Source organism: Liolophura sinensis, chromosome 10 (assembly GCF_032854445.1).
Source record: "Liolophura sinensis isolate JHLJ2023 chromosome 10, CUHK_Ljap_v2, whole genome shotgun sequence".
Taxonomy (NCBI): domain Eukaryota; kingdom Metazoa; phylum Mollusca; class Polyplacophora; order Chitonida; family Chitonidae; genus Liolophura; species Liolophura sinensis.
This window is the reverse complement of record NC_088304.1, coordinates 28718190-28745805: the sequence shown is the minus strand read 5'-3', so window position 1 is coordinate 28745805 and position 27616 is coordinate 28718190. Positions and strand designations below refer to the sequence as shown.

The 27616-nt window shown below is 39.9% G+C and overlaps 2 protein-coding genes across 3 annotated transcripts; one reads left to right on the top strand and one right to left on the bottom strand.

The window, feature by feature from the left end:
* Positions 1 to 1613: 1613 nt before the first annotated feature.
* LOC135476646 (DNA repair protein RAD51 homolog 3-like) lies at positions 1614 to 16096 on the top strand. Of its 2 annotated transcripts, none has more exons than XM_064756743.1 (8): positions 1614 to 1679; positions 5189 to 5370; positions 6758 to 6992; positions 7537 to 7703; positions 9711 to 9844; positions 12781 to 12912; positions 13746 to 13943; positions 14847 to 16096. In XM_064756743.1, the coding sequence occupies exons 2-8, from the start codon at positions 5244 to 5246 to the stop codon at positions 14937 to 14939; spliced, it is 1086 nt and encodes a 361-aa protein (XP_064612813.1). In that variant the 5' UTR covers positions 1614 to 1679; positions 5189 to 5243; the 3' UTR covers positions 14940 to 16096. The 2 variants fall into 2 exon arrangements, with proteins under 2 accessions (XP_064612813.1, XP_064612814.1); XM_064756744.1 differs by having other exon boundaries at positions 1661 to 1683.
* LOC135476647 (cilia- and flagella-associated protein 119-like) lies at positions 12768 to 27285 on the bottom strand. The gene is made up of 10 exons (XM_064756745.1): positions 27147 to 27285; positions 26342 to 26373; positions 25745 to 25810; positions 25091 to 25260; positions 23370 to 23440; positions 23020 to 23136; positions 20302 to 20362; positions 19681 to 19794; positions 17947 to 18160; positions 12768 to 12906 (listed from the first exon to the last, which is right to left on the bottom strand). The coding sequence occupies exons 1-9, from the start codon at positions 27204 to 27206 to the stop codon at positions 17964 to 17966; spliced, it is 888 nt and encodes a 295-aa protein (XP_064612815.1). The 5' UTR covers positions 27207 to 27285; the 3' UTR covers positions 12768 to 12906; positions 17947 to 17963.
* Positions 27286 to 27616: the final 331 nt, after the last annotated feature.

Genomic DNA, 27616 nt, shown 5'->3' with positions numbered 1-27616 from the left:
AATTTCATGCTTTTTATCTACAGAAAAACACAGAAAACTGGCCACAACTATTTTTGCCTTATGCACAGATAGTACACTGTATATTCGTAGATGGGACCTCTAGAGACCCAGTTCACCTCCTGCCAGCACACAAAATTACTGTTCATATGCCATACATGTTCATGTGTTTCTGAATATCATTATCAATTATATTAAACATTATCATATAGCAGGATGTACCATATATATATATATCTACATGTTTACATATATATAAACTTTTATTTATATAAGAGCCAACAAATTCTGACGCTGTTCTATGCTTTACTGTATGCTGTGCACAACAAAATTGTAATAATTTAACTTATTGTTAAGTGTCTGTTTTATCAAATGTTGGCTTAAAACATACCTATACACAAGATTCTGAGATTTTAATAAACTCTAAAGCTGAAATCTACAATAATCCTTGTCTATAATCTATACAGCAAATCTTTACAATCTAAGCATGTCCATTCACATGTCATTCAATATACAATATCAAACAGTTATAGTAGTTTGACAAAATTATGGCAGAAGCCATGTTATGAATGGGCTAGAATGAAACTACAGGGTATGTGTTAATTATATTCACCTCACACACTTTGAGGAGGTCTAGGAAAGAGCCTAGCTGGACCAGTCATTCAGGACACTAAATTCATAGCTTTGAGCATCTGGGTTCCTCCCCAAGACCAGGAGGTGATTAATAATATGGAGCTAACTGGGCGTAACACTGATTTTTGTCGATATCTAAGGTTTAAAGAACTACAAGACAATGAAAGTATCATACTTTAAGTTTAGGCACATTCTGGTTACTTTTCCAGGAAAAAAATCTTTACCTAAAAGCTATATTTTTAATTATACATACTTATTCAAGGTATATTTCGCCTGGGTTAAATTCGGTTTGTTTTCACCTCCAGTACTCTAGTCACAGGACTAAAAAGTGTGTATGTCTCCCATGGCACATCAAGCACGTTGAAAGAACAGCGAAACCATACTTTTACTTGGTCTCAGGACAGGAGAAGGATTCTTACGGAAGTCAGAATGTTGGCAAGGAACTGTGAAGTCAATTACCTCAGAATCACTGTCTGTAAGTGTTGACAGTGCCCTGCCATGACGGCCTAGCCAGAATTCGGAATAATCAACATATCAGTCAATATATCACATGAATAAATTATCTCATGATGTGCAAATTTCAGGATAAATCAAAGTTCACGACCAGCTCCTGGCAAAACCCAACAATGCAGTAAGATGACAGGTACTTAAGATCAGCGCACCCGTCCCATTTACGCTAAGTTTTAGTCAGCTGTTAACGGTTGTTGTTGTTGCAATGCTTATACTTACTTTGTAGTAAGATATTGAAGAAACCAGTCCAAACATTCGCCCTCTATTTCGGATTCGACCAGATAAGACGGGGCAAGCCTTATCGGCAGGTCATCGTCTCCGTCTGTTCGCTTCTCGATAACTTCGCAGAATTTCTCTAAGAATCGTTTGAATGCCGGAACATTATTTTTGTGCGCCTCCCCCATCACGAAACACTAACATTACCAATGTACACCCATGTTTCCTTGACGTCATCAACTCTCGCGTTGATTTGACAGAAGAAGTCGGCGCTCGGGAGCAGAGGTCGCCGCGGGAAAAACGACTGCTCACATAAATTTCAGGCTGGTATTTTCACTGCTAAAATACTTTGATTTTCTCACAGCGGTAAAAATATGTGAATTTTGCAATTATTTGCGGTAGGTTTAGGTGCCTTCATCGCAAATTCATTTGTAGTGCGGCAGCGGGCATGACGGAATCTCTGCCCTTAATGGTCTAGTTTTGGCTTAAATTATGTTAGCTAGTGCAGATAACTTTGAGTGCCACCAGTGTCGACCTCAGTGAGATGAGTTTCATTGAGTTGGTGTTCAGAAATCCACAACGCCAATAATATAAACAGTATGATGAAGAATGTCAGAACTACAAAATAGTACAGTGAATGAATGCAGTCCGAGATTGCCCTTATGTTCGATTTGGCAAAATTTTGTTTGGTCATGTAAGACCTCAAACCAAAGCCAGAGCGTGTTCCATTTAAAAACCAGATACAGTTGCCGTGACAGTGTTTCTCGGCGTTTGAGACAAAATTTATCTATCAAGTACGTCTCCATGGCCTTTAATTTTCAGACACTTGTGCTCCTATCTTTTCGTCTGGCGATTTATGGTAAGCTTTATGGAAAGCACACTGCACAGGTACAGTAACTGCATCAGCTTTTTAAATTTAGTCTGGAGAGAAGCCATTTTTCATTGGCAGGATCCCCCCACCCTGTGTTGAAAAAACTTCTGTCGTTCCTGACATGGACTAATAAAAGGCCTGTTTGCAATAAAGCCATGTGTCATGCCGCCTTTCAAGGTGTATTTATGTACCAATGCTTACACATGCTGCTCTGTACCTTTCCTCAAACGGTATGCAGATAAGCTGAAGTTACAGCTTTTTATTTGCTTTTGCATCACACTTGCAAACTAAAAAAAAATTTTAAATACATAAAGAGCTAGTTAAAAATCCAGCGCTGAACAAAACCCCCAGTGTTTTGTGAGTTTTGAAATACTGTGTGATAAAATAAATATTTTCTTCGAATTTCAACAGGAATACTTACCGTCGTTCTCATAAAAAATGAGCGACGAACATGGATGGCATAATGTACAAATAACAGTGACGTAACTGACTATTCATTGTACCAAAGACTTTAAAAATGGTACTTGGCGCTCAGCACTGAGTGGTTAGAGCAAGGAAACATGACTGATAAGTGATTGGCCCGGTGTGAGTATGATATTAACAGAGGGGAGTGAAAACTGAGGCAATTCTTAAAAATTCTTTGTTACAGGAACATAGCCTATTGGCTAATGAAGGACATAGTGATTTTAAGGAAATTAACATTGAAAAAAAAAAGAAAAAATCCTCAATGGCCAGATAAAAACTTTAGAACAACCCATTTTTGATGGGTTAGTCAGGTTACCCTCAACATCTGTTTGTTAATGATGGACTGACACATTAAAGTGCACAAAGCTAAGGACAGGTATATTACTGATCTGACAAAAGAATCCTTTGAAATTTTTACCTCACACCACATAACCTGCATGTTGTACAGTGTGAACACTTATTTGATACAAGTTTCCTCCCACCATAATGCCAGACTCCTACCTGTGCCATTTAAATTGTTAAAATCATTGCTGTGTAAATTTTGGGAACTTTATTACCAATCTTGAATGTGACGTTTACACACACAAGGCTGATATTTTGTGACAGGTAATTATTTGGGCTATTCTAAAGTAACAGAAATAACTCGATTGGAACTGACTAGATTTTTCTACTGGTACCAAAAATTTCAGCTTGCAAGATTTAGGCTACATGTATATAAAGGCTGAGGGCCTACATCACATGTGTTCACCCGTAGATGTATGTAAAGGCTACACATAATTGCGTTAGTCATGCGCACACTTATAATAAATACATTTTTGTGCTTTAAGAATTAACAAATGATGATTGTGAATTGAGGATACATTTAATGGACGCTAGATTAAATGGAAAACATTAACATGCAGACCTTCCTTCGAGTCAGTGATTTGAATTTTGTAAATTGTAGGTTGCCTTGTGTGATCTACCAGTATGATTCATGACGTACTTTTTCAAACTTGGTTTTTTAAAGTGCCTTTTGCTGTATAGAATCATGCATGCTGGCACACATTACACACACCAAAGTCAAATATTCTTGTGTAGTTTTGTATCCAATATGAAACTGTGGTAAATTGATAAAACAAAGAACTTGAGTCCATTTTCAAATTTGGAAACAGCATATAACTCTGCCATAAATGCCTCTAAGTAGGCTTGTTATTTAATAATAAGTGAAGTAATTTATGCTGTATACAAAATATTGTATACTCTAGATGCCCAGTACAAACTTGAATCATCTGTCCTCAAGAGAAGGGTGTGTATAGGTACTTGAGACGCCCAGTACAAACTTGAATCATCTGTCCCCAAGATAAGGGTATGTATAGGTACTTGAGACGCCCAGTACAAACTTGAATCATCTGTCCTCAAGAGAAGGGTGTGTATAGGTACTTGAGACGCCCAGTACAAACTTGAATCATCTGTCCCCAAGATAAGGGTGTGTATAGGTACTTGAGACGCCCAGTACAAACTTGAATCATCTGTCCTCAAGAGAATGGTGTGAACAGGTACTTGAGACACCCAGTACAAACTTGAATCATCTGTCCTCAAGAGAACGGTGTGTACAGGTACTTGAGACACCCAGTACAAACTTGAATCATCTGTCCTCAAGAGAACGGTGTGTATTGGTACTTGAGACGCCCAGTACAAACTTGAATCATCTGTCCTCAAGAGAACGGTGTGTACAGGTACTTGAGACACCCAGTACAAACTTGAATCATCTATCCTCAAGAGAACGGTGTGTACAGGTACTTGAGACGCCCAGTACAAACTTGAATCATCTGTCCTCAAGAGAACGGTGTGTACAGGTACTTGAGACGCCCAGTACAAACTTGAATCATCTGTCCTCAAGAGAACAGTGTGTACAGGTACTTGAGACGCCCAGTACAAACTTGAATCATCTGTCCTCAAGAGAATGGTGTGTACAGGTACTTGAGATGCCTAGTATAAACTTGAATCCTCTTTTGTCAAGAGAACGGTGCATACAGGTGGAGGAACAGAACATTAGGGAGCACAAACATGTGAACCATCACAATGTTCATAAGAGGCATGAGGGTTTACAGGTCTGAATTTAGTGTTAAAGCATTTACAGATCATGGGCGGATGATTGGCCTGCAGTCCGCTGATGGTTCGCGTGCGATGACCAGAGTATCGCGTCACGGTACGCGTATGAAGGTGCATGGTCGGCTTATCATAAGCTGACCATGGGCTGACCGCTAGAGTATCCTCTGGCCACTGTGGATGTAGAATTAATGTCGAGTGTCTGGCCGTACTGTACGGTAAATGTAATACATTTGTTGCCCTATATACATGTATATTTGTGAAGGCGTTAGCTTCACATTGCAAATGTGAGCAGTCTTATTTGGTGACATTTTGATTTGATCATGTTATGACCTGCTTCGTACTGAAGGATGGTCGGAGCAATGGAACATTCAGTTTATACCTTTTCTTCAACATTTTATGTTTCAGGTGTTTCGTATGATGTCCCCACATAAATTATCTGAAGTTTGAATGATGAACTCCAATGATGCAAAGTCAAAGAGAACTGAGTAGCTTCCCTTTGTCCTCAGCCCACAAAGTGAAGTTGTCCTCGGCTGGGTTTTTAACAGTTGATGATTTAAAGGATGTACGCCCTACAGAACTGGCTAAAGGTTAGAATGCTGAAATTTGTGGTCAGCTGTAGTTAAAAGATACATGAAAAGAACACCTGAAAACAAGAATTATGGTTTTAAGGGAACTGGAGAAAAGAAAAAGTAATAAGAATGGTTCATTTTGAGGCATATTTTACATCTCTTAAATGACCCTTCAATTTATTCACATTTTATTGTGTTGGTTGTTGTTGTTACTGACTGAGCGCCATGGGAGAGCATCAGGTGTGGTCAGGGGGATTATACAGACATTTCAAGAATAGACAAGCTCACGCTTCACTGAGCAGTTAGTCTATGCTCCTACTACCAACAGTTCATGTTTTCTTCAGTTTTAATCACTATGATTTTAGTATATGCACTGTGCAACAGGTTGGTTGTTTTGTTATCGATATTTTATGATTAATGGGAATTTGGGAGAAAACTCTGTGGAGATTAACTGTGTGACTGTGTGACTACCCAGTACCTTTACGCATGTGTAGTGTCGTGTCAAATATCTGTTTTTAAACTGCAGGGCTCTCCGTATACAAAGCTGTAGCACAATTTAGCATACTACGAATCAATACTTGCAAACTAGACCTACCAGCAGATAAGATGAAGATGTCAAACTGTGATTAAAGCGACACCTACACACGTGCGTTTGCAATGCTACAGCTAAACATGTTTTGTTTATTCTGGCCTAATTTGAAAGACTAATCAACTTCCACCCATATTTTGTCAAGAAGAATGCTTAATTTTCTTAATACTTCATTGAGTCCCCTTGGATGAAATTAAAGTCATACAGATAGGTTTTTATGAAATTTCCTTATGTCTACCCATCGATCACGTGATTTTTGATAGTGAGAGGTAAAACAATAATCTTGTCTGTCGCTGGCGACGCGTAAATCACATCTGGGCAAAACTGTACACAAAAAATCATAAAACATGCATTTTAATTTGATATAGAGCCAGATATTGTTGTGAGATTCACTAATGTGATAAGAGCTCAAACAAGTCCTATCTCCCAATATACCAGACTTGCACACAGTGCTACTTTGAAGGTTTCTAGTAGACATCAACTGTCTTGATACTAGGCCAACTAGCCGGGAGACATATACACCTCACTGTCAGTTACTTGACCCCATGTGGCGAGGATTAGCTATCAGAGCTACTAAGTGCCATGCAGGGTAATGAACGGAAAGGGGGCTTATCACTCTTTTCTGTCATCTTGCCGCCAACTTGGATCGTGTGAAAGTAAAACGACATCAACTCACTTGTGAAACTTTAGGTCATTTACCGTAGGCATGTTTTTATTAAAGGTGTTTCCTTTAGAGATTGTGAAACTACAAAAGTTCGTTGATGATGGATACCTGTCTACTGTGTCTACGTTCAGCTGTATTTCTCACTGTTTCAGACCTGAGAGTATCCGCATCAGAGGCCCTGGATATCCTGACCACTGTGCAAGGCTTTAGCAGTAAGGTTGGCGTCAGTCAAACCCGCACCGCACTAGACATCCTCAGACAGGAAGACTCCTCACGGGGCATTATCACATTTTCAGAGCAGCTGGATGAGATGCTTGGTGGAGGAGTGCCGCTGTGTAAGGTTACAGAGCTCTGTGGGGCCCCAGGGGTCGGCAAGACACAAGTCTGGTAAGAGATGTCCACATATGTGTACTTTGATTGTAAATGTCTTACTAATCATATATGTGGTGATGGAATATGGGCGAAAATTTTTAATATAAGACAGAACTTCTTAATAATGGCAAAAAGCTCTGGATGTCTTTCAGGCTAATTTTTTTTTTTGTTTTTTGAGGTGAGACAAGCACATGGTTTGCACTTGGGGCTGTGTGACAGCAGTGGCAAAGGTCTCAATGTTTTTTGTAGTTAATTTCCCTGTGTAGCCTACTTAACTATAAAAGGAGACCTTAATTTTGTTTCTGGCTGGGACAAGCAGACCGTGTTGGATCTCTAAAGAAAAATTCCATGGTTGTCACCTTTCATGATAGCTATGTGAACTGGACCATAATATTTCTGTTCTTGAGATCCAACACAGCTGCAGGTGCAAGTAATCTAAGTGATAAATTGTTATATTATTTTGTATATTTAAATTTAAAGTGCCTGTAGAAAAATGCACATATTCAGGTATACATTTGGGACAAATCCAGTATATGCTTAAGAAATGAATTCTCTTCAGCCTTCAGTTGTCCGTTGACGTCCAGATCCCAGAGGCATTTGGAGGATTGGGGGGCGAGGCTGTTTATGTGGATACAGAGGGAAGTTTTATTGTAGAGCGACTGGTGGACATTGCCTCAGCCACGGTAGAACACTGTCAGCAGATAGCAGCCATCAGTGACAATGCAGGTATCAGAGGTCATTTCATAAGCATTGGTTGGGACCTGTTGGTTTTAATAGATGGTCAAAGTTCTGGCTGATTATCATTGAAGTTTCGTGTTCAAATCCAGCTCTCGCTGTTTCAGATGCACTTTTATTTCAAAGGGTTAGTTCGGTACCTGGTGAAGGTCCATGGTTTACTTGGGCACACTGGCTTCCTCCACCCATAAACCTGAAAGTCGTCTACAGAAATTTAATAGATTTTTCTCTTTTACTCACTGTAACTGCGGCAAAACCTATTAATTTGCGCGTGAAGTCGGTTGCAGTGCAGTACAGCCTGCCATCATGCATTTGCAGGGGAATCCTCAGCACAATGGCTACATTGGGGACACAGCATGAACTGTGATCAGCACTGATCAGGGTGGATCAGGAAGCCAGTATAAAACATATTTGTCATACACACTCAGCATCACATGGCTTCCAAGGCCAGATCAGCATGTGTTGCATTCCTGAGTGTTTTTTTTTTCTCCTGATGATTAATAATTACTTCTATAGTTTGCTACTTGTAGTGTGTGTAATATCCAACTGGCTTATGGAGCCCTCACCATCCCTCTCTGATAAAAGGGTTTCATCCACAGGGTGAAATGACATAGCCATTGACAGGAGAGATTGTCAGTGATGACCAGCTCAGGGAAGCTGTTGACTAGTGAAAGTTAAATCCAGTTCAAACTGAATGTCACCTTTCTCTGCCTATCGCTAGCTTACCAAGAGCACAAATGCCACCAACTAGCACGTGCTGTGTACATAGCAAAGGAGACATGTAGAGCACATGGTCACGGTGGGGAAAATGTGGCTGAAAGTTGAATGGTATTTTCTCAGCCAAAAGTTTTAATATTTTGTTTTAATCCGGAAGCTTTCTCAGGAGTTACCTATACGCGGTTGCTAAGTTAATATTTGGTTAGTTGACTGGACTTGAGGGCAAAATGACAGGAGACAGCACGGATGCATTGACCCGATTATTAAATAGAGCGCAGACCTCAAATTTGGCCAGAGCAGAAAGCTGGTGACTGCATTAATGCATAATGGCTTTAGGTTCAAGTTCAATAGAATACTTTGCAGTTCCATGGTTTTTGTTCATGGTCATATTAAGACTCGTTTTTTGCAAACAAACAAGCATTAAAATAACCTGGGAAGACTTCTATTTTTTGGTAGCTGTCGTAGTTGAGCACTAGGCAATTCAAGCGATGCAATTGTAGGAACGCTCCGGGGAGCAGATCAGCATAACCGATTTATCCGTCTGCACAATTACACCCCACGTAACTGCCACGCAAACAATCGTTCACGCCTAATTTGGTGGCCAGTTTCTCCAACAGCTGTTTATGTTGTAAGGTGAAAAGCATTAGGAAGAGATTGCGCCCTACTATAAAATAGCACTGTCAAACCATTCTCACAACTTCATCTCACAACAAAAGACAAGCCTATGGAGCCTGCCCTAATGTAAATTGCTTGCAAAGAAGATCTACATGTATCAGTTGCTTGAGGTATTCCATATTCTTGTAATGCGTAGGTTACCTCCCTTCACGGAGAGTAACAGGCTAATTTCCCAAGGCTGTAAGCATTTGGAAGTAACAGTATGATGAAAATTAATCAACCACAAAATTCCGAATTAATACATAAGCTACTTCCCTTTTCAAGAATTTATCTCTCTTGATCTCAGCCTGGAGTGTGTGTTATCAGGTGTCCACACTGTGTGATGGTTGTTGTGTCATCAGGACTGTTATTGTTGTTCTCAGAGCAGACTGAGACCCTCTGACATTCAGCCTGGAGTGTGTGTTATCAGGTGTCTGCATTGTGTGATGGTTGTTGTGTCATCAGGACTGTTATTGTTGTTCTCAGAGCAAATGGAGGCCCTGCAGACATTCAACCTGGAGTCTGTGTTATCAGGTGTCCTCACTGTATGATATTGTTTCTGTCTTATCAGGTGTCCACACTGTGTTATGGTTGTTGTGTCATCAGGACTGTTATTGTTGTTCTCAGAGCAAATGGAGGCCCTGCAGACATTCAGTCTGGAGTCTGTGTTATCCAGAGTCCACTACTACAGGTGTCACGATTATGTTCAACTTCTAGCCACTGTCCATCTCTTACCAGACTTTATAAAAGAACACCCGAAGGTGAGTCCCCGTATATCCTGAACACTGCACACTCTGATACCTTGTTGAGCACGACGTTATACCCCAAGCACGCACTCACTCACTCACTCACTCACTAACTTTGATACCACTCTGTTCTGATCACAAAATATAGAGTTTTACAGTGGTGTTGGAAGCAGTATGGCCACTTTTTGTCAAAAAAAAAAAAAAAAAAAAAAAAGGTCGAACCAAATCAATGGTGACCAACAAAATGAAGACCCACATGCACTGTAGACTGTCAAGCATATAAAACTACGATGGATCTGTGTGAAGAATAAATACCCTGTAAAACCATTTCAGGACATCTCCAACCTCCACTGTAGCATCCCAAAGCTTATGGGCCCTAGGTGGCCCCTGGACCCTGGCCTTTTGTGCTAGGATAATCAACCGATGGCCATACCACTTTCAAATTCCCTCTGATGCGCCTGGGTTTAGGAGCACTCACTGTTCCTTGAGTGAGTTTTAACCAATGAGATTGCTTCTGATGATGACAAAATAAAGTGCCGAAATATTGAGTCAGAATGAGCCTTTCGTTTTTTGGAGTTACACTAAAGTATTACAAGATCATTTATGTTCGTAATAAACATAACATAACGAGCTGTTTTAATTCCGAGTCGATCCTGAGTCAGGATGGTAATCATGTATCCGTTACCAAAGGAGTTGCATCATGCAGCAGTTTTAGCTTTTAGCCTCACCAAGGAGATGCATCATGCAGCAGTTTTAGCTTTTAGCCTCACCAAGGAGATGCATCATGCAGCAGTTTTAGCTTTAAGCCACACCAAGGAGATGCACCATGCAGCAGTTTTAGCTTTAAGCCACACCAAGGAGATACATCATGCCGCAGTTTTAGCTTTAAGCCACACCAAGGAGATGCATCATGCAGCAGTTTTAGCTTTTGGCCTCACCAAGGAGATGCATCATGCAGCAGTTTTAGCTTTAAGCCACACCAAGGAGATGAATCATGCACCAGTTTCAGCTTTAAGCCACACCAAGGAGATGCATCATGCAGCAGTTTTGCCTTTTAGCCTCACCAAGGAGATACATCATGCAGCAGTTTTAGCTTTAAGCCACACCAAGGAGATGCATCATGCAGCAGTTGCTTTAAGCCACACCAAGGAGATACATCATGCAGCAGTTTTAGCTTTAAGCCACACCAAGGAGATACATCATGCAGCATTTTTAGCTTTAAGCCACACCAAGGAGATGCATCATGCAGCAGTTGCTTTAAGCCACACCAAGGAGATACATCATGCAGCAGTTTTGGCTTTTAGCCTAACCAAGGAGATGTATCATGCACCAGTTTTAGCTTTAAGCCACACCAAGGAGATACATCATGCAGCAGTTTTAGCTTTAAGCCACACCAAGGAGATGCATCATGCAGCAGTTTTAGCTTTAAGCCACACCAAGGAGATGCATCATGCAGCAGTTTTAGCTTTAAGCCACACCAAGGAGATGCATCATGCAGCAGTTTTAGCTTTAAGCCACACCAAGGAGATGCATCATGCAGCAGTTTTGGCTTTTAGCCTAACCAAGGAGATGCATCATGCAGCAGTTTTAGCTTTAAGCCACACCAAGGAGATACATCATGCAGCAGTTTTAGCTTTAAGCCACACCAGGGAGATGCATCATGCAGCAGTTTTAGCTTTAAGCCACACCAAGGAGATGCATCATGCAGCAGTTTTAGCTTTAAGCCACACCAAGGAGATACATAATGCAGCAGTTTTAGCTTTAAGCCACACCAAGGAGATGCATCATGCAGCAGTTTTAGCTTTAAGTCACACCAAGGAGATGCATCATGCAGCAGTTTTAGCTTTAAGCCACACCAAGGAGATGCATCATGCAGCAGTTTTAGCTTTAAGCCACACCACGGAGATGCGTCATGCAGCAGTTGCTTTAAGCCACACCAAGGAGATACATCATGCAGCAGTTTTAGCTTTAAGCCACACCAAGGAGATGCATCATGCAGCAGTTTTGGCTTTTAGCCTCACCAAGGAGATGCAATCTCACCAGTTTTAGCTTTAAGCCACACCAATTGAAACCATTGTTGTACCAGCAGAATGAATCTTTTCTCAAAAGTGAAGGAAGGTATAAAAAATTATAACTGAAAGTCCCAGCAATTGTTCCTGTTACGATCTTAATTATGTGATCGAAATGTCTTGAAAACCTGGGAAATCACATTAGAGGAAATAAAACGATGCATTTTCTATTTTAATTGCATTTTTTGATGTTTTATTGGCGGCTCCTCTGTAAAACAAAATAAAACTGGTGTATATATCGTATCATTTTGGGGAAAAAATGTTATGGATCAGTTATACTGAGCCATTATACTGATACGGGTCAACCAGTCATTGCCCTATCCCCTTCATGCTGAATGCCAAGCGAGGAAGTTACAACTAAGTTACAAGTCTTAGGTGTGACTCAATCCAGGATTGATCCTGGATCTACCGCTTCCAAAGCGGATGCTCTACCAACTGTGCTATCCGGGCCGGTTATTTACCAGGAATATCTGAAATTAATGTCTTTTAGTAAATATCAGACTCTCAGCTGTATTATTAAGTGTAAAAATGATTCTTAAGTTTGAAAAAGTGACCTGCATTATAAATAAAACTTTATTTTCCAATTTTAAGTGATAACACATGTACATACAAGTCTAATATTTTGTATAAGGTATAGCCTCTTGGAATAATTATATTTAAGTATATAAATGTTCGTACAAATTTGACCCCAAAAGATTTTCCAAAGCTATAGTTTGTCTTATTTACTCTAACTTATTCAAAAGCAGTTTCATGGTTACAAACAGATGCCACAGAGCTGTCACATTGCCTTTACATTTTGGACTTGACACACTTACATGCATACTGGGATACACAGGGAGTCGTTGGCAGCATGTATACTGACAAATGGGCATGTTTTTACAGGTCAAGTTGGTTGTCGTGGACAGCATTGCATTTCACTTCCGTCATGACTTCGAAGACTTGGCACTGAGGACACGCCTACTTGCAGGACTTGCCCAAAGCTTCATCACCATGGCGACAGCAAACAGACTGGCGGTAAGAGAAAGTGAAATCAAAGTGTGTTTTTAGAATTGTCATTAAACCATAATCGGATAAGAAACTTTATTTTTTTCAATCACAAGGATGCAGAAGAACACTTCAGTTTCAGTCCCAGCTTTGCGGAGATAGTTCATATTGTGCAAAACCCTGCTTCTCAGCATAAATTTTATTAAAAATCATAGGACTGACATGTGACTACAAATCTATTTGATAACCTGCAAATCTCGCTCTCAAGCGTGATATTGCCTTACATGACTGACATGCCATAGTTTGGGAAGGGGGCTTTTGGACTCCCTTGCTCTCACCATTTGTAGTGCCATCATCATAACAAATCCGTCGGTGATAATTATGTGGTCTTCGATGCAGCCTAACGTGTGTTGAAGATCATTTGAACATCACCTGTGGGAAAGTTTGTCAGCAACTTATCAAAATTTGATGGTTCATCCTGGATACTTTATGGCAACAATCAAATATATAAATAAATGAAACAATAATCAAGATTTTACCTGTCTCATAGTGATATTGTCTTACTTCACCGCTATGTGAAAAGCAACTGTCATCGTTGGTCCCTTTGTATTGTTTTGATGCGTTTGTATATTAAATGTGATGAAAATACAGCATTTTGAGTACCGGTAATTCTAAACCAGTGTTATAGTCTATATTGCAGTTAACATCACTGCATACCTTTGTTTATCTAAATCTACTTAAGCTATGGTGGTAGTTGGCACTAAGTATATGCATGAACAGTTTGAATAAGATCCTAACTGAAGCTTTGTATTGTGTCCATAAAGTGTAGAAGACCCACATCAGCTCTGCTGTTTGATTGGCAGGTTGTTCTGACCAATCAGATGACGACAAAGATAAGCAAGGAGCCTCATGGGAGGTCACACCTGGTACCCGCGCTGGGAGAGAGTTGGGGTCATGCCAGCACCATCCGCGTGATTCTTTACTGGGAGAATAAGCAGAGGTACGCCCTGCTCTACAAGTCCCCATCCAGACAAGAGACTGTCGTTCAGTACCAGGTCACGGTAAATCTCAATTTTTACTCTTGATTTGCATGGACATTTATAGGCGACACAGCTTTCCTATAATGTAAATACATCCTCAACAGGAATAAAATTGATAACACAGTTCACATTTACCACAAATCAGGCAATATTTAAGTTTTCTTTTTATTTTTATACCCTCTGACATTGGAAACATATTGATTTTGCCTGTAAACCAGCAATTTAAAATGGTGTGGCCTATAGTTTAAAATGAAATGAATAATAAAGTCACATTGATCTTCAACAACATCCTGGTAATAGTACATGTTTGTGAAGGTGTTGGTTATATAGAAATACAGCCAGCATACCTTGGCCAAGTAGTTAAGTTGATGACCTTTTGATCATGAGGTCACACGAGATGTGCGATCACTCTTAATCTCTGGATTTTCTGAATTCCCCCAGTTTATGTTGTTCTCAGGGCATTGGTGGGAATATTAGTTTGAGGAGGCCTTTGCACAAGTGGTTAATTGATGGCCTTTGGATTGCGAGGTCACGCAAGAGTGTGTTCTGGTCTCTGGATTTTCTTATTTCCCCGAGCTTCCCTTGCCCTCAGGGACTTGGTGGCAATATTTGAGGACTGTGTATGACTCTATACAAAATATTACTTTTCGCCCTGAAACATATTTTTCCAGTAGGATATGACTCTGTTGTGGTCTGAAGATGACTTTGCCTTCCACCCATATGAGAAATGTCATGCATGTTAGAGTTTGCCGGTAACTTGCCAATGCCCTGTGGTTTCCTCCACCCATAAAACTAGCCACCATAGTGAAACTGAAAATTCTATTGTATTTAAAAATCAATAAAATAAATATGTATATTACAAGTGGTTCAAAACATTGTGTGCCTTTTTTATAATGCTAATGTTTGGCATGTGTTTTTGTCTAGGTTGGTGGGATACGTGATGTTTGTGAGGACTCAGAGAGAGTGAGGGACTCTAGTCCAGAGGAACACCCGCCAGCCAAAAGACCTCGTCATTGATAGAGGAAACAACCCAACTGCCAGGAGATCATGCATGTATCATATGAATGGGGGAAAATTCCTAGTGCCTGGAGATCATACATGTATCACATGAACAGGAGAAAATTCCTAGTGCCTGGAGATCATACATGTATCACATGAACAGGAGAAAATTCCTAGTGCCTGGAGATCATACATGTATCATATGAACAGGAGAAAATTCCTAGTGCCTGGAGATCATACATGTATCATATGAACAGGAGAAAATTCCTAGTGCCTGGAGATCATATATGTATCATATGAACAGGGGAAAATTCCTAGTGCCTGGAGGTCATACATGTATCATATGAACAGGAGAAAATTCCTAGTGCCTGGAGATCATACATGTATCATATGAACAGGAGAAAATTCCTAGTGCCTGGAGATCATACATGTATCATATGAAGATGGGGAAAAAAAAAAGAGACCTGTCAAAAAGCTTCCCCATTTGCAGGGGAACATTCCCAGTGCCTTGAGATCATGTGAACAGATGAAAATACAGATCTGCCAAAGACCTCACATTTGCTGAAACTGCGCTGCATCCACCTGCCAAAATGCCTTACATTTGTTGAGTCGTGCTAAAGCAAAGTGTCCACCTGCCAAAATGCCTTACCTTTGTGGACTCGGGCTAAAGCAAAGCGTCCACCCGCCAAAATGCCTTACATTTGTGGAGCCAGGCTAAAGCAAATTGTCCACCTGCCAAAATGCCTTACATTTGTGGAGCCAGGCTAAAGCAAAGTGTCCACCTGCCAAAATGCCTTACCTTTGTGGACTCGGGCTAAAGCAAAGCGTCCACCCGCCAAAATGCCTTACATTTGTGGAGTCGTGCCAAAGCAAATTGTCCACCTGCCAAAATGCCTTACATTTGTGGAGTCGTGCCAAAGCAAAGCGTCCACCTGCCAAAATGCCTTACATTTGTGGAGTCGTGCCAAAGCAAAGCGTCCACCTGCCATATACATGTATATTATGTGTATAGTGTGTAGGTACACATAAAACACCTGAATACAAAGTTGAAAAAAGAGACTAGATAGACTATATATGATACATGCATGATAAACTGTTGGTTGTTAAAGAAGAAACGAGACCCAAAGTGCAACGATAACTTGTTTATTTTCATATATATTTTCTTTACAAATACACCAACCATTAAATATGCATTTTCAGTGATGGTCCTCTTCATTGTTCTATATATATATATATATATATATATATATATATATATATATACTTGTCAATGACAAATATCATCTATCAAAAACCAGTAAGTAGCAGTTATATGTCTGCACAACATCTCTTTCACCTTTTACATCAAGTAAATGACAAGCACACCGCAAGAGGCTTGATTGTTTTTGGTCTCTGTACTTTTGTCTGATTTAAACTGCTTCCTGAGAGGACAACTGCTCAACCCGAAGGAAGAGCGTGAACACTGATCGTGGTTAAACTTAAAAACGTGATGCAGTAGAATGACCTGAAATTTTGCCAAAGAGTGCATCTTTAGAGGAAAATAAATGTCATAAAATACTGCTTTTTGTGCTGAAATATATTTTTTCCAGTACAATAAGAAAGTACCTTTCAAAGGACCTCAAAATACCTTTCTGAAGGTAAATGAACTCCCAGAATGGGGTAAACTGGTGTACGAAGTCATGGGCGAAATTTTAGGTCATTTATCAGTAACGTTTATTCCCGTGAAGAGAATGTAGTGCCCGCAACATATGATACACCAGCCTGTGGTTAAAGTGAACATAAAGTCTGCCACTATATATACATAGAAAAGACGATGTTGGACATAGTTATCACAGAAAAATATGTGAAAAGACTTTGTTTTGAAAGCCGAGAAGATGAAGTTTAGTGTTGGGGACATGGCACTGATGGACATTCACTCCCAGCAGCCACTTTGTAGAAGCCCTTATGAAGTTGGCTAATCACTAGTGCTGAAAGCGTCACGTGATAATTGTCTGTCATGTCAAAAAACCTATTAACTCTTGATTGTCAGTGTGGTTTCTTATTGTGGATAGACAGATATGGATGCAATAAATTGGATTTTGCGCTTGTTTAAGTTTAAGTGTTAAGCAGATGCATTTTGAAGCACACATTTATAAGAAGGGAACCGAGAACACCCTTTCCGGACAAGGACGAGCCGGACAGCTAAACACAACTCTAATAGTATAACATTTCAAAATGGAGTCACCAAATAAGTGGCTAGGTACTGACGATTGATTCTTAATTATCTTGTTGATAAGGGGTGTAAAATTTTTAGAAAATTCCTAAAATATTACTTTATGAATTAATTCAGCTTTAGTGGCTGACTTTATGTTCACTTGATGACCTTGCTATTGTCTTTTGTCATGTTACCCTTCACTGCCTCATTTAGTTGAAGTCTGCGCCCGGGAATCACAAAGCGATTTTCAGATCACTTTAAAATTATTTATTTCTTATACTGTCAAAAATATAGCTTGACAACGTAAATTCTCTGTAAGTTATTGGTAACAAATTTCAGCTAAAATAACGAAAAGTAACATACTAAATTTAATGAATGAAATTTTGACTGGTGTCTATGATGAGGATTGCTCTGTGATCCCTAGGCCTGATCTTGTAGCAACTCCCTCTCACTGACTTGCTACATTTGCTGTAATATAAATCACTGCGCCTTTTGGTGAAATGAATTCTTGTGTCTATGTTTTGAAAAGTTATGACAACCGTTCCCATTTCTATTCTGAAATGATTCTAATTGGAAGTAAGGATTGACCTTTCTGTTCAAGCAAGGATCATGGAGCATATGGGAAGCATGGTTTGCTTGTGTCAATATGGATGTTGACAACTGCAAGTAGATCCCACGTGGTACAGAATGTGAAGTGAGTTCATTTAAGAACCTGGTTGTTACAGTGAAAATCTGAGAAGTAGGTCAATGCCGAACAATGGCAACACCCTAACCTTTACAACCCCCAAATCCTCGTGCCCATAAGAATAGTTCATTATAGAAGTGAATTACTTGAAACAGTGGTTAGATTATTTTCTCTTCCCCTTTGCTGATCCTTTTCCACCTTTCTTGGCCGTAGCCCCCTCCACCACCTCTAACTTCTTAATCAGCACATCTTCTGTGGTTTTCAGCTGATCCTCTACTGACATCTTCATCTTCTTCATCTCCTCAGCCAGGTAGTTTTTGATCATGGAGCGCAGTTCCTTCTTGGCTGCAGACTCTTCAGCTGTTAGAGGAATACAAAATACATAAATCATTGTGTCAATTCATTCATTTATTTCATTCTTGTTTAACATCATAATCAAGTTACACATGCTAGCTGTTTGCAAATTTCTTCCAACATTAGTTTTCACAGGGAATTTGTTTTTTTGTATTGCCTTATAATATAAGGGCACTCAACTTTAGATTTCACTGTCAATAGTTTAACAGCTAACACATACTTTGCCATGTCTTGACGGATTGTATTACGATATGTTGCCCTGATCCGTTGGCATGTGACAGTGGCACAAATAATTACGATTTTCACACTAACCAAACAAATAGAAATGGGAATGACTTGGATATAAACAAATTTCGAGAAAATGTCTACAATCTTACAGTATATCATAATATGACGTTCTGGTGCAATGCATTCTCTTTAAAGTCATGTCATAATGAGATGGGGCCAGGTCATCCGTTACAGACGGAATAACTGATAGGCACTTTTTGGGTGAAGAAGATCAATGGATTGTGTTAGAAGACAATTGGTCATTAGTTACAAGGAAAATAAAAATAGAAGAAGAGCATTAGATTCATTTCACAGCCCTTGGGCTCTAGTTTTTTAGTGAAACTGTCCGTGTTGGGGTGGGTTGCATCGATGCAGAATGATGTGATAGTTGTGTCTCAGCAACCTTGGTATAAGTCCATTGACGACAACAGCTGTGTTTGCCGGTAGAATGGCATTTGAGCAGCGTATGTTCAGTTATAGTAGAAATGTAGTGGTCTCATGGATATACTCTGATCACAACACACACAATCAATTAATAGAAACTTCAGATCTCTACACTGACCTTGAAATAGGCAACTGGCCAAAATGGAAAAACTCAGACGAGGCAAGACAAATGAACGAAGGCTTATTATGGCTTAACGTATTTCAGCTATATTGTGGCGATCGAGGTAATATAAAAAGACTTCATTACTGTAGATCTTCAACCTTTTCAACCACTGAAGCACGTTTGTGATACCATTTTCATGAAAATTAAGCTAAAATGATCAGTTTGTGTCATTAAAGACACAAGCTTCATAAAACTGTACAAATTATTTCTGTACACCCCATACATGTAATTCTGTCAGAAGGTTTCAAAATATTGGTTGCAAAGGTGGTTAAAAAGGTTGAAAAATTAGGGTAATAACACACAATACACAATACATGTCAACTTTACTATTCAATTATTAAAGTTTTATATCAGGTAAGCCTCTCAAGCTTAGTTTACTAAAGAAACATGCCTGTTACTGAGGCTGCAGACACTAATCCAGCTCTCACTGGCTCAGCTGTGGCTTTACTTGCAGCTGCTGGCATCTCTGTAAGGGATATGGAGTGTCTGTCTCCAGTGACAGAGTATTGCATTGGTGAGCATCAGACGACAAAACATCCATTTTTGAACCAGTGGAGAAGGCACTGGCTTTGTCCCCCATAAACCTCACTGACTTTTCATCCTTCCACAGACTGATTACAGCACACTTTAAAGCAGTGTCAGAGTAACTTACGCTTGGCCTCTGGTTCCTCCATGAGATCACTCTTTTCTCTTTCACTGGTTGGTGTCTCATGTCCACCAACTCCCTCTTCTGGTGCACCTGACTCAGGAGAGACAACTCCAGACTCTGCAGAGAAAAGATGAGTATATGAAACAGAGTTTGCATTTAAGATCTGATGGCCAGTCTCTCCCTTTAACTTGCTGCCAGTTCTCAATGGCTTATATTAACATCATGCTATGCCTTAAATCCTGGAGAGAGACAAGAAACACCTACGCGTGGGGACTTACATTTAAAGATAAATTCTCATGACTGAAATGACAAGGGCAAGGCTTCTCAGTTTCGAACAGCATATATACATGTACCTATAAAGCAGCATTTAGTAAGAATGATCGAAAATTTTGCCAATCACTAAGTTGCACATTTTGTCTAATTCTCACAATTTTGTTCATCTTAGAAACGTGATGATATCCTTGAGGAAAAAAACAAAAGTTTCAGCTCCAGAGAATAATATTTTATGACCTTTACTTGCCTCTAAAAATGCAATATTTGGTCATTTACCATAACTGAAATGATGTGATTTCCATCATGCGTACCTCAGTTTCTCCATACACTACATGTACATGTCAAACTGACCTTCAGGCTCTGGTGGGGGGTCAGGCATCCCGATGTAGTTCATGCTCAGATCTAACCTCACCTGTCAAGACAACACATGTATGTTAAAACTATATGTATCATTCTGAAAATCACTCGTGAAATATCGGGGGAACAAAGAGCACATTTAACACTAGTCAATCTAAGCGGAGTGCTCTTTTGTTCTTTTCTTCAGCCTGTCACTGTTTCTGTACAGTTGCATTCAAAAACCAAAAAGATAGTTCACAAGAACTGCAGCCGAATAGCAGAAATGATGCGTTTTCACTTTGGTTGGAACAAGCTTATATGTATGTACATGTAGGTGGCAAATATTGAGCTCCCACGCTCCTTTAAATATGTTAAGTATATATATGTACTTACAACTGGCAGAAAAATTTTAATGCAAAGGACAGAATAAAACTAATGCAGAAAACAGAATAAATTTCTTAAAATAGTAGCGTATTTGTAACTTTGTCCTTATGCGCTGCCACCTTGTCTTGATACCCTGCCAGTCTTAATACACTGTCACCTAGTCTTGATACGCTCCCACCTTGTCTTGACACACTCCCACCTTGTCTAAATACACTACCTCCCAGTCTTAATACACTGCCACCTTGTCTTGACACACTGATAATTCAAAGATAAAACTGTGATCAATTTTAGGTTAGTCTTGATATGCTGCCGGCATGTCTTGATAAAACTGCCACCTAGTCTTAATGCTGTACACTGCCACCTTGTCTTGATACACTGCCACCCTGTCTTGATACACTGCCGCCTAGTCTTGATATGCTGCCGGCATGTCTTGATACACTACCACCCTGTCAATACACTGCCACCTTGTCTTGATACACTGCCACCTTGTCTTGATACACTATGACCTAGTCTTGATATGCTGCCACCTTGTCTTGATACACTACCACCCTGTCTTAATACACTGCCACCTTGTCTTGATACACTGCCACCTTGTCTTGATACACTACCACCTTGTCTTGATACACTACCACCTTGTCTTGATACACTACCACCTAGTCTTGATACACTACCACCTAGTCTTGATATGCTGCCACCTTGTCTTGATACACTGCCACCTTGTCTTGATACACTGCCACCTTGTCCTGATACACTATCACCTAGTCTTGATATGCTGCCACCTTGTCTTGATACACTGCCACCTAGTCTTAATGCTGTACACCACCACCTTGTCTTGATACACTAACACCTTGTCTTAATACACTGCCACCTTGTCTTGATACACTGCCACCTTGTCCTGATGCACTATCACTTAGTCTTGATACGCTGCCACCTTGTCTTGATACGCTGCCACGCTGTCCTGAAACACTAACACCTTGTCTTGATACACTACCACATTGTCTTGATACACTGCCACCTTGTCCTGATGCACTGTCACTTAGTCTTGATACGCTGCCACCTTGTCTTGATACGCTGTCACGTTGTCTTGATACACTAACACCTTGTCTTGATACACTACCACATTGTCTTGATACACTGCCACCTTGTCTTGATACACTGCCACCTTGTCCTGATGCACTATCACCTAGTCTTGATATGCTGCCACCTTGTCTTAATGCTGTACACCACCACCTTGTCTTGATACACTGCCTCCCTGTCTTAATACTCTGCCACCTTGTCTTGATACACTACCACATAGTCTTGATACACTGCCACCTTGTCTTGATACACTGCCACCTTGTCCTGATGCACTATCACTTAGTCTTGATACGCTGCCACCTTGTCTTGATACGCTGCCACGTTGTCTTGATACACTAACACCTTGTCTTGATACACTGCCACCTTGTCTTGATACACTGCCACCTTGTCCTGATGCACTATCACTTAGTCTTGATACGCTGCCACCTTGTCTTGATACGCTGCCACGTTGTCTTGATACACTAACACCTTGTCTTGATACACTACCACATTGTCTTGATACACTGCCACCTTGTCTTGATACACTGCCACCTTGTCCTGATGCACTATCACCTAGTCTTGATATGCTGCCACCTTGTCTTAATGCTGTACACCACCACCTTGTCTTGATACACTGCCTCCCTGTCTTAATACTCTGCCACCTTGTCTTGATACACTACCACATAGTCTTGATACGCTGCCACCTTGTCTTGATACACTACCACCTTGTCCTGATACACTACCACATAGTCTTGACATGCTGCCACCTTGTCTTGAAACACTGCCACCTTGTCTTGATACACTACCACCTTGTCTTAATACACTGCCACCTTGTCTTAATACACTGCCACCTTGTCTTGATACACTGCCACCTTGTCTTAATACACTGCCACCTTGTCTAGATACGCTACCACCTTGTCTTGATACACTGCCACCTTGTCTTGATACACTGCTACCTTGTCCTCTTGTGCCCAGTTGTTCAAAAGTGTATTAGTTAACAGTGGTATTAAGTCCTATTTTATATTTAAAAGTTTAGCCAAACTCAGCAGCCAATGCACTTCTCCATAGTCACAGTATAACAGCAACAGTCTTAGTTCATATTTTAAACACTGGTACACAATTTTTTCAGGCTTAGTACAAAATTGAAGATTTGGATTAAATTTAAATCTGGTATCAAGTCTTAAACCAGTTTTGAACAACTGGTTTAAGCCTAAATTCAATGTCACACTTCAAGGACAGCTTTATCGTTCCACATGATAACTCTATAACCTCCAGCGGCCACAAGTTACTTACCAAGGGTGTGAATGCATACTTGTACATCTTGAAATGTCTGAAGTATGTGTTTATCACATACTCTGTGATGCTCTTCACCTCATCTGCACTGAATAGCTCAATACTGTGGGGTGGGCGCTGGCAATAAAGGTAAAATAAATTAACACATTAAAAGTTTTGAGACAAAAGTAAATGTAGTTTGTAGAGGTTAGGTTCTTACATGTTGGTTATATGCTTGATAAGGTTTTAATTTCACTTTCAACACTGTTTGGTTCTTATATATATGTTATATGACACTGAGGAGTAATCTCTTGTTGACATTTACAGGGCTGCCTCACTGGTGCTACCTCACTGGAACACCATCTACTTACATTTACAGCATGGCACAGCATGAGCTCTTTGAAGTAGGCAAACGTCTGATCAACATTTCCAAATGGAGTTTCTGGAAAAGTAACATGACATACTGTACATGTGTAAACTGCTGTTAAGCACTACATGTGATAGAAGTGCAGGCCTTTATTTAAGGAAATTTATATCTTCCCTGTATCTGAAAGAGAGAGAGAGAACATAGATAAAATTATGGAAAAAGAATTTACCGAGCCATCTTGATGGATCAACACAGCTGATGGATGTACCTGTACATTGGCATGTTGCACTGTAATCATATTCCAGAATTCAAGATCACAGGCATTTGAGCATTTGCCGTTTTACTCACGCCAACAAGCTTACTCGCTCACACTCGTGAAAACATTGTCAAAATAACATGGGAGCTACATTGTAATACATAACTCTGCTTCATGACCTCATACTCTGTAAGTCCAAAATCATGTTGTGTTGACAATTTATATGTGCTGTGCACACTGTTCTGTTGTCTTACATACTATGATTTCTGGTCATTATCAGACGTATCATGCAATTTTGCTCATTTCCCTATACCTTCCATGTTATCTTTTACCTTGTCTTCTGCTTGCGGCTGTGTTGTACGAGTGAAGTGTCTGAATGTCTCGAATCTTTGACTTGCACTGGCAAGACAGGTTTATGGACATACAGCTTGTGTTTAGAAGGCCTGCCCTTTGCTGGATACCAGACAAACCTCTGCGCTTGAATACAGACCTAGCCTAAACTCTCAGAGGCAAGAACTGAGCCCACAACCTCCTTGGTCAAGAGAAGGGCTGGCCTAGAGCTTACCATGCAAGCGCAGTAGAATGACACAGGAAGCTCTCAACAATGCGACTGCATTGAGTTAAGGTCCAGCTAATACTGGCTTCCTCATCACATGAAGCCAGGTCCGCCAGCAGCCGTAGTTGCAGCTACTGTTATATAAGTGAAATATTCTTCAGTACGCGCTTAACAAAACACTAAGCAAACCATATCAAAATAATTGGAAAAGAGCAGTTCAACTACAGCAAGGGTGACATTTGAGCCAAATGAGCAAGCCGAGGGTCCTCGTACAGCTAGATAGACAGACAAACTAAACAATGAAATGTCTAATAAGCTCCAAAGTCCCATCCAATGAAAATTTCATCAAAGTTTAATAGAAATCTAGGAAGAAGATTTCATGATATGCTGCAAGTAGCACACACAGCCAGAGTAGTCCAATGTACACTTTAGGTAAAGAAACAAACGTGTCTTTAAATTTATCAGGCTACTATGATACAAAATTCAATGATATTGAAAGTTGTATATTTATACCCTCTGACATTGGAAAAAATTTATTCTACCCATAAAACAACAAACTAAACTGGTGTGGCCTTAGTTGGAAATGAAATGAACAATCAGATAATGAAGTCCCAGAACATTCAGAGAGGACAGCTAACACCCCTGTGGACCAGTAATATATCATACCATTCACTTTCACCTGGCATTTTCATGGGTAAAAATAGTTTACCTCATTATGAGTGATGGCACTGTCTGATTGTGCCAGAGGAATTTCTACCTTTTCTTGAGTTCAGAAAAACCCTCACCTATCACCAGATGTCCTGTAAAGTTCAGTGACTGAACTGGGTGGAATTTTCAACCATGTTTTAGTAATAGTATTTAAATCAGTGTGGCCTAAGTGATAATACAGGATTCAACCATGAGTCATCCTTACCTATGCAGACCTCGTGAGTCTTCTTGACAATAGAGAATAATGTGGAGGTCTGCTCCTTGTTGAAGGAATGATCTCTGGCAAACTGAACAGTGTAATAGTAGAGGTCAATGAGTACTCCAGTTTTCAGATCCTGTTGGTAATCCTCCAGGTGAAATATTTCTGCCAACACTCTGAAAGAAAAACAAGTCCAGGTGAACACTGGATTTAGGAGTCAGATTTAACCCAATGACTGTATCTCTTTGTCAAATGTTGTAAAGTACACAACCCATGTTATGATTCTGTAGTGTCCTTTTCTTAACTACCAGAACACTGCGATACTGCCTCAGTTGCATTAAACCATAATCATCCATTCTTATTTTCAGAAGTATTACCTAATCTGACATATTTAAAGAAACAAATTCTTGGCCAAAAATAAATGATACAGAATTGCTTTTATAGAAGGGGAAAAGATGAGCATGTGTTTCGCTAATGTGAAATGAACAGGTGTTTTCAGGTGTACTCAACTGATATTATACATGATGGACTTTTACAATGCAGGTTTTGGGTGAACTTACATATAAAATGTTAACATGACTAAAAACAACAACCATAGAAACAGATGCACATTAATGCTCTTGACATTAGTAATGTATTGGTACATATATAATAAATTACTTTTTGATATGGTCAGCATTCTGGGATTCATTCAGTCTGTCAATGTCATCCACAGATAAATCTGCCCTGAACAAATGAGGAAAAAAAACATTTATAATTATATTAGGTTTGCATTAGGTTATAATGACTGAGGATCATACATATGTAATAATAAAACATACTTATAATGACGTGGGTTCACTGTCTTTCAATGTCGCCAAAAATATTGATATTGCAGCAATGGTTAAAATTGTATAATTCCACAAAAGTAAACACCATGATTTTCTATTTAAATACCTATTGGGGGCCTCCGTGGCTCAGTTGGTTAGCACGCTAGCACAGCGTAATGACCCAAGAGTCTCTCACCAATGCGGTCGCTGTGAGTTCAAGTCCAGCTCATGCTGGCTTCCTCTCCGGCCGTACGTGGGCAGGTCTGCCAGCAACCTGCGGATGGTCGTGGGTTTCCTCCGGGCTCTGCCCGGTTTCCGCCCACCATAATGCTGGCCGCCGTCGTATAAGTGAAATATTCTTGAGTATGGCGTAAAACATCAATCAAATAAATAAATAAATAAATACGTATTGTGAGTGTCCATACTATTGATGTAGTGATGCACTTACCAGATGCATATTTTTGCTGTGTGAGACCGAGGCTGAAAGGAACAAAACAATAGAAATTATACCACCCATTTAATGTTTTGATACAAACAAAAAACTCCTCTGCCACATTTTAGGTCCTTCGTTTAATGTTGAAAGATAAGGACCACCAGGAATTAAAAATATCAGATGAAACATGGAAATGAATTACAGTAAGTAAAGAAACACTGCATATATTTGACAAGGAATTATACAAATTATACAAACATAAGGTTTAATAATAAAAAGTCCTGAATTTAGTATGGGCACATATTACTGTTGTTAATGAATGAATGAATAGCCTACTTTCTTGCCTGAGGCATTTCTTCCCAAATGGTCTAAGTATGACATATCTAGATTGCAGTGGAAATATGATCAGTGGTCTTCGTGGAAAACTTATGGATTTTGTTATCATATCTGAGCCATTTCAGCCTTTTGAAAACAAAAGGAAAAAAATATATACCCAGAGGTCGATCAATGTAAACCTGTATCAATGTGTGTACCAAGCTTAGCCGTCCTATTTTCCGTTTCTTTTCACAATTAAATTGTGAGAATGTATAGTGCACTTTACATTTCGACACATGAATGGTAACGTCTCAACATATGTTCAGGCATTAGTGCCATGTATAATACTATATACAATGCAAACTAAAACTATGTACTATGGCACGGTCACTGACGATGAAAAACCGAAACATCGCTGATGTTCAAGTTGTTGTTGTTGTTCATGGCATTTTCCATTCATCTGGTTTCTAAGTCTAGGTGTTGCTTATACCATGTGCAAACCTACCTGAATTAACTTTGTAGGCTCTTGAGCATAAGGTGTCGTATCTTCCCCAGTTAGAACCATTTTTCCTCGATTCACAGAACTTAGAGAGAACTTGATTTTAACACAATGCCATCGATCAAAATTGTTGAAAGATGGCGCCTTTGGGTTGCTTGGGAACGATGCGGGCACTACCGGTAGCGATTATCTCCCTTGAACTGCATGTCCGTGCTCGCCAACACATCGGCTATCCATCGAGGCATATAGCTCTACAAATGCATGCATGGGGTTCTCAACGCATTAGTGTTTAGATATAGCTACTTGTTCTTATCACATAGATTATAACTTGTTTAACAAAATGTTACCAGGAGGGCCTCTGAGAAACGTAATTAACACTTTAAATCCACCAAAAGAAATACATTTAGGGCCTACTATCCTAGCCGATCTCCAGCCGCCCTCCCGGTAGAGCTGAGCGGCTGACGTCATAGATGGCC

Coding starts and splice junctions, on each gene's coding strand:
- LOC135476646 (XM_064756743.1), top strand. CDS start 5,244: ATGATGCAAAGTCAAAGAGAACTGAGTAGCTTCCCTTTGTCCTCAGCC. Junction 9,845..12,780: donor TTATAAAAGAACACCCGAAG/GTGAGTCCCCGT, acceptor ATGTTTTTACAG/GTCAAGTTGGTTGTCGTGGA. Junction 13,944..14,846: donor TCGTTCAGTACCAGGTCACG/GTAAATCTCAAT, acceptor GTTTTTGTCTAG/GTTGGTGGGATACGTGATGT.
- LOC135476647 (XM_064756745.1), bottom strand. CDS start 27,206: ATGGTTCTAACTGGGGAAGATACGACACCTTATGCTCAAGAGCCTACA. Junction 25,261..25,744: donor AATGCTGACCATATCAAAAA/GTAATTTATTAT, acceptor TTTTTCTTTCAG/AGTGTTGGCAGAAATATTTC. Junction 20,363..23,019: donor AGTATGCATTCACACCCTTG/GTAAGTAACTTG, acceptor TTGTCTTGACAG/GTGAGGTTAGATCTGAGCAT.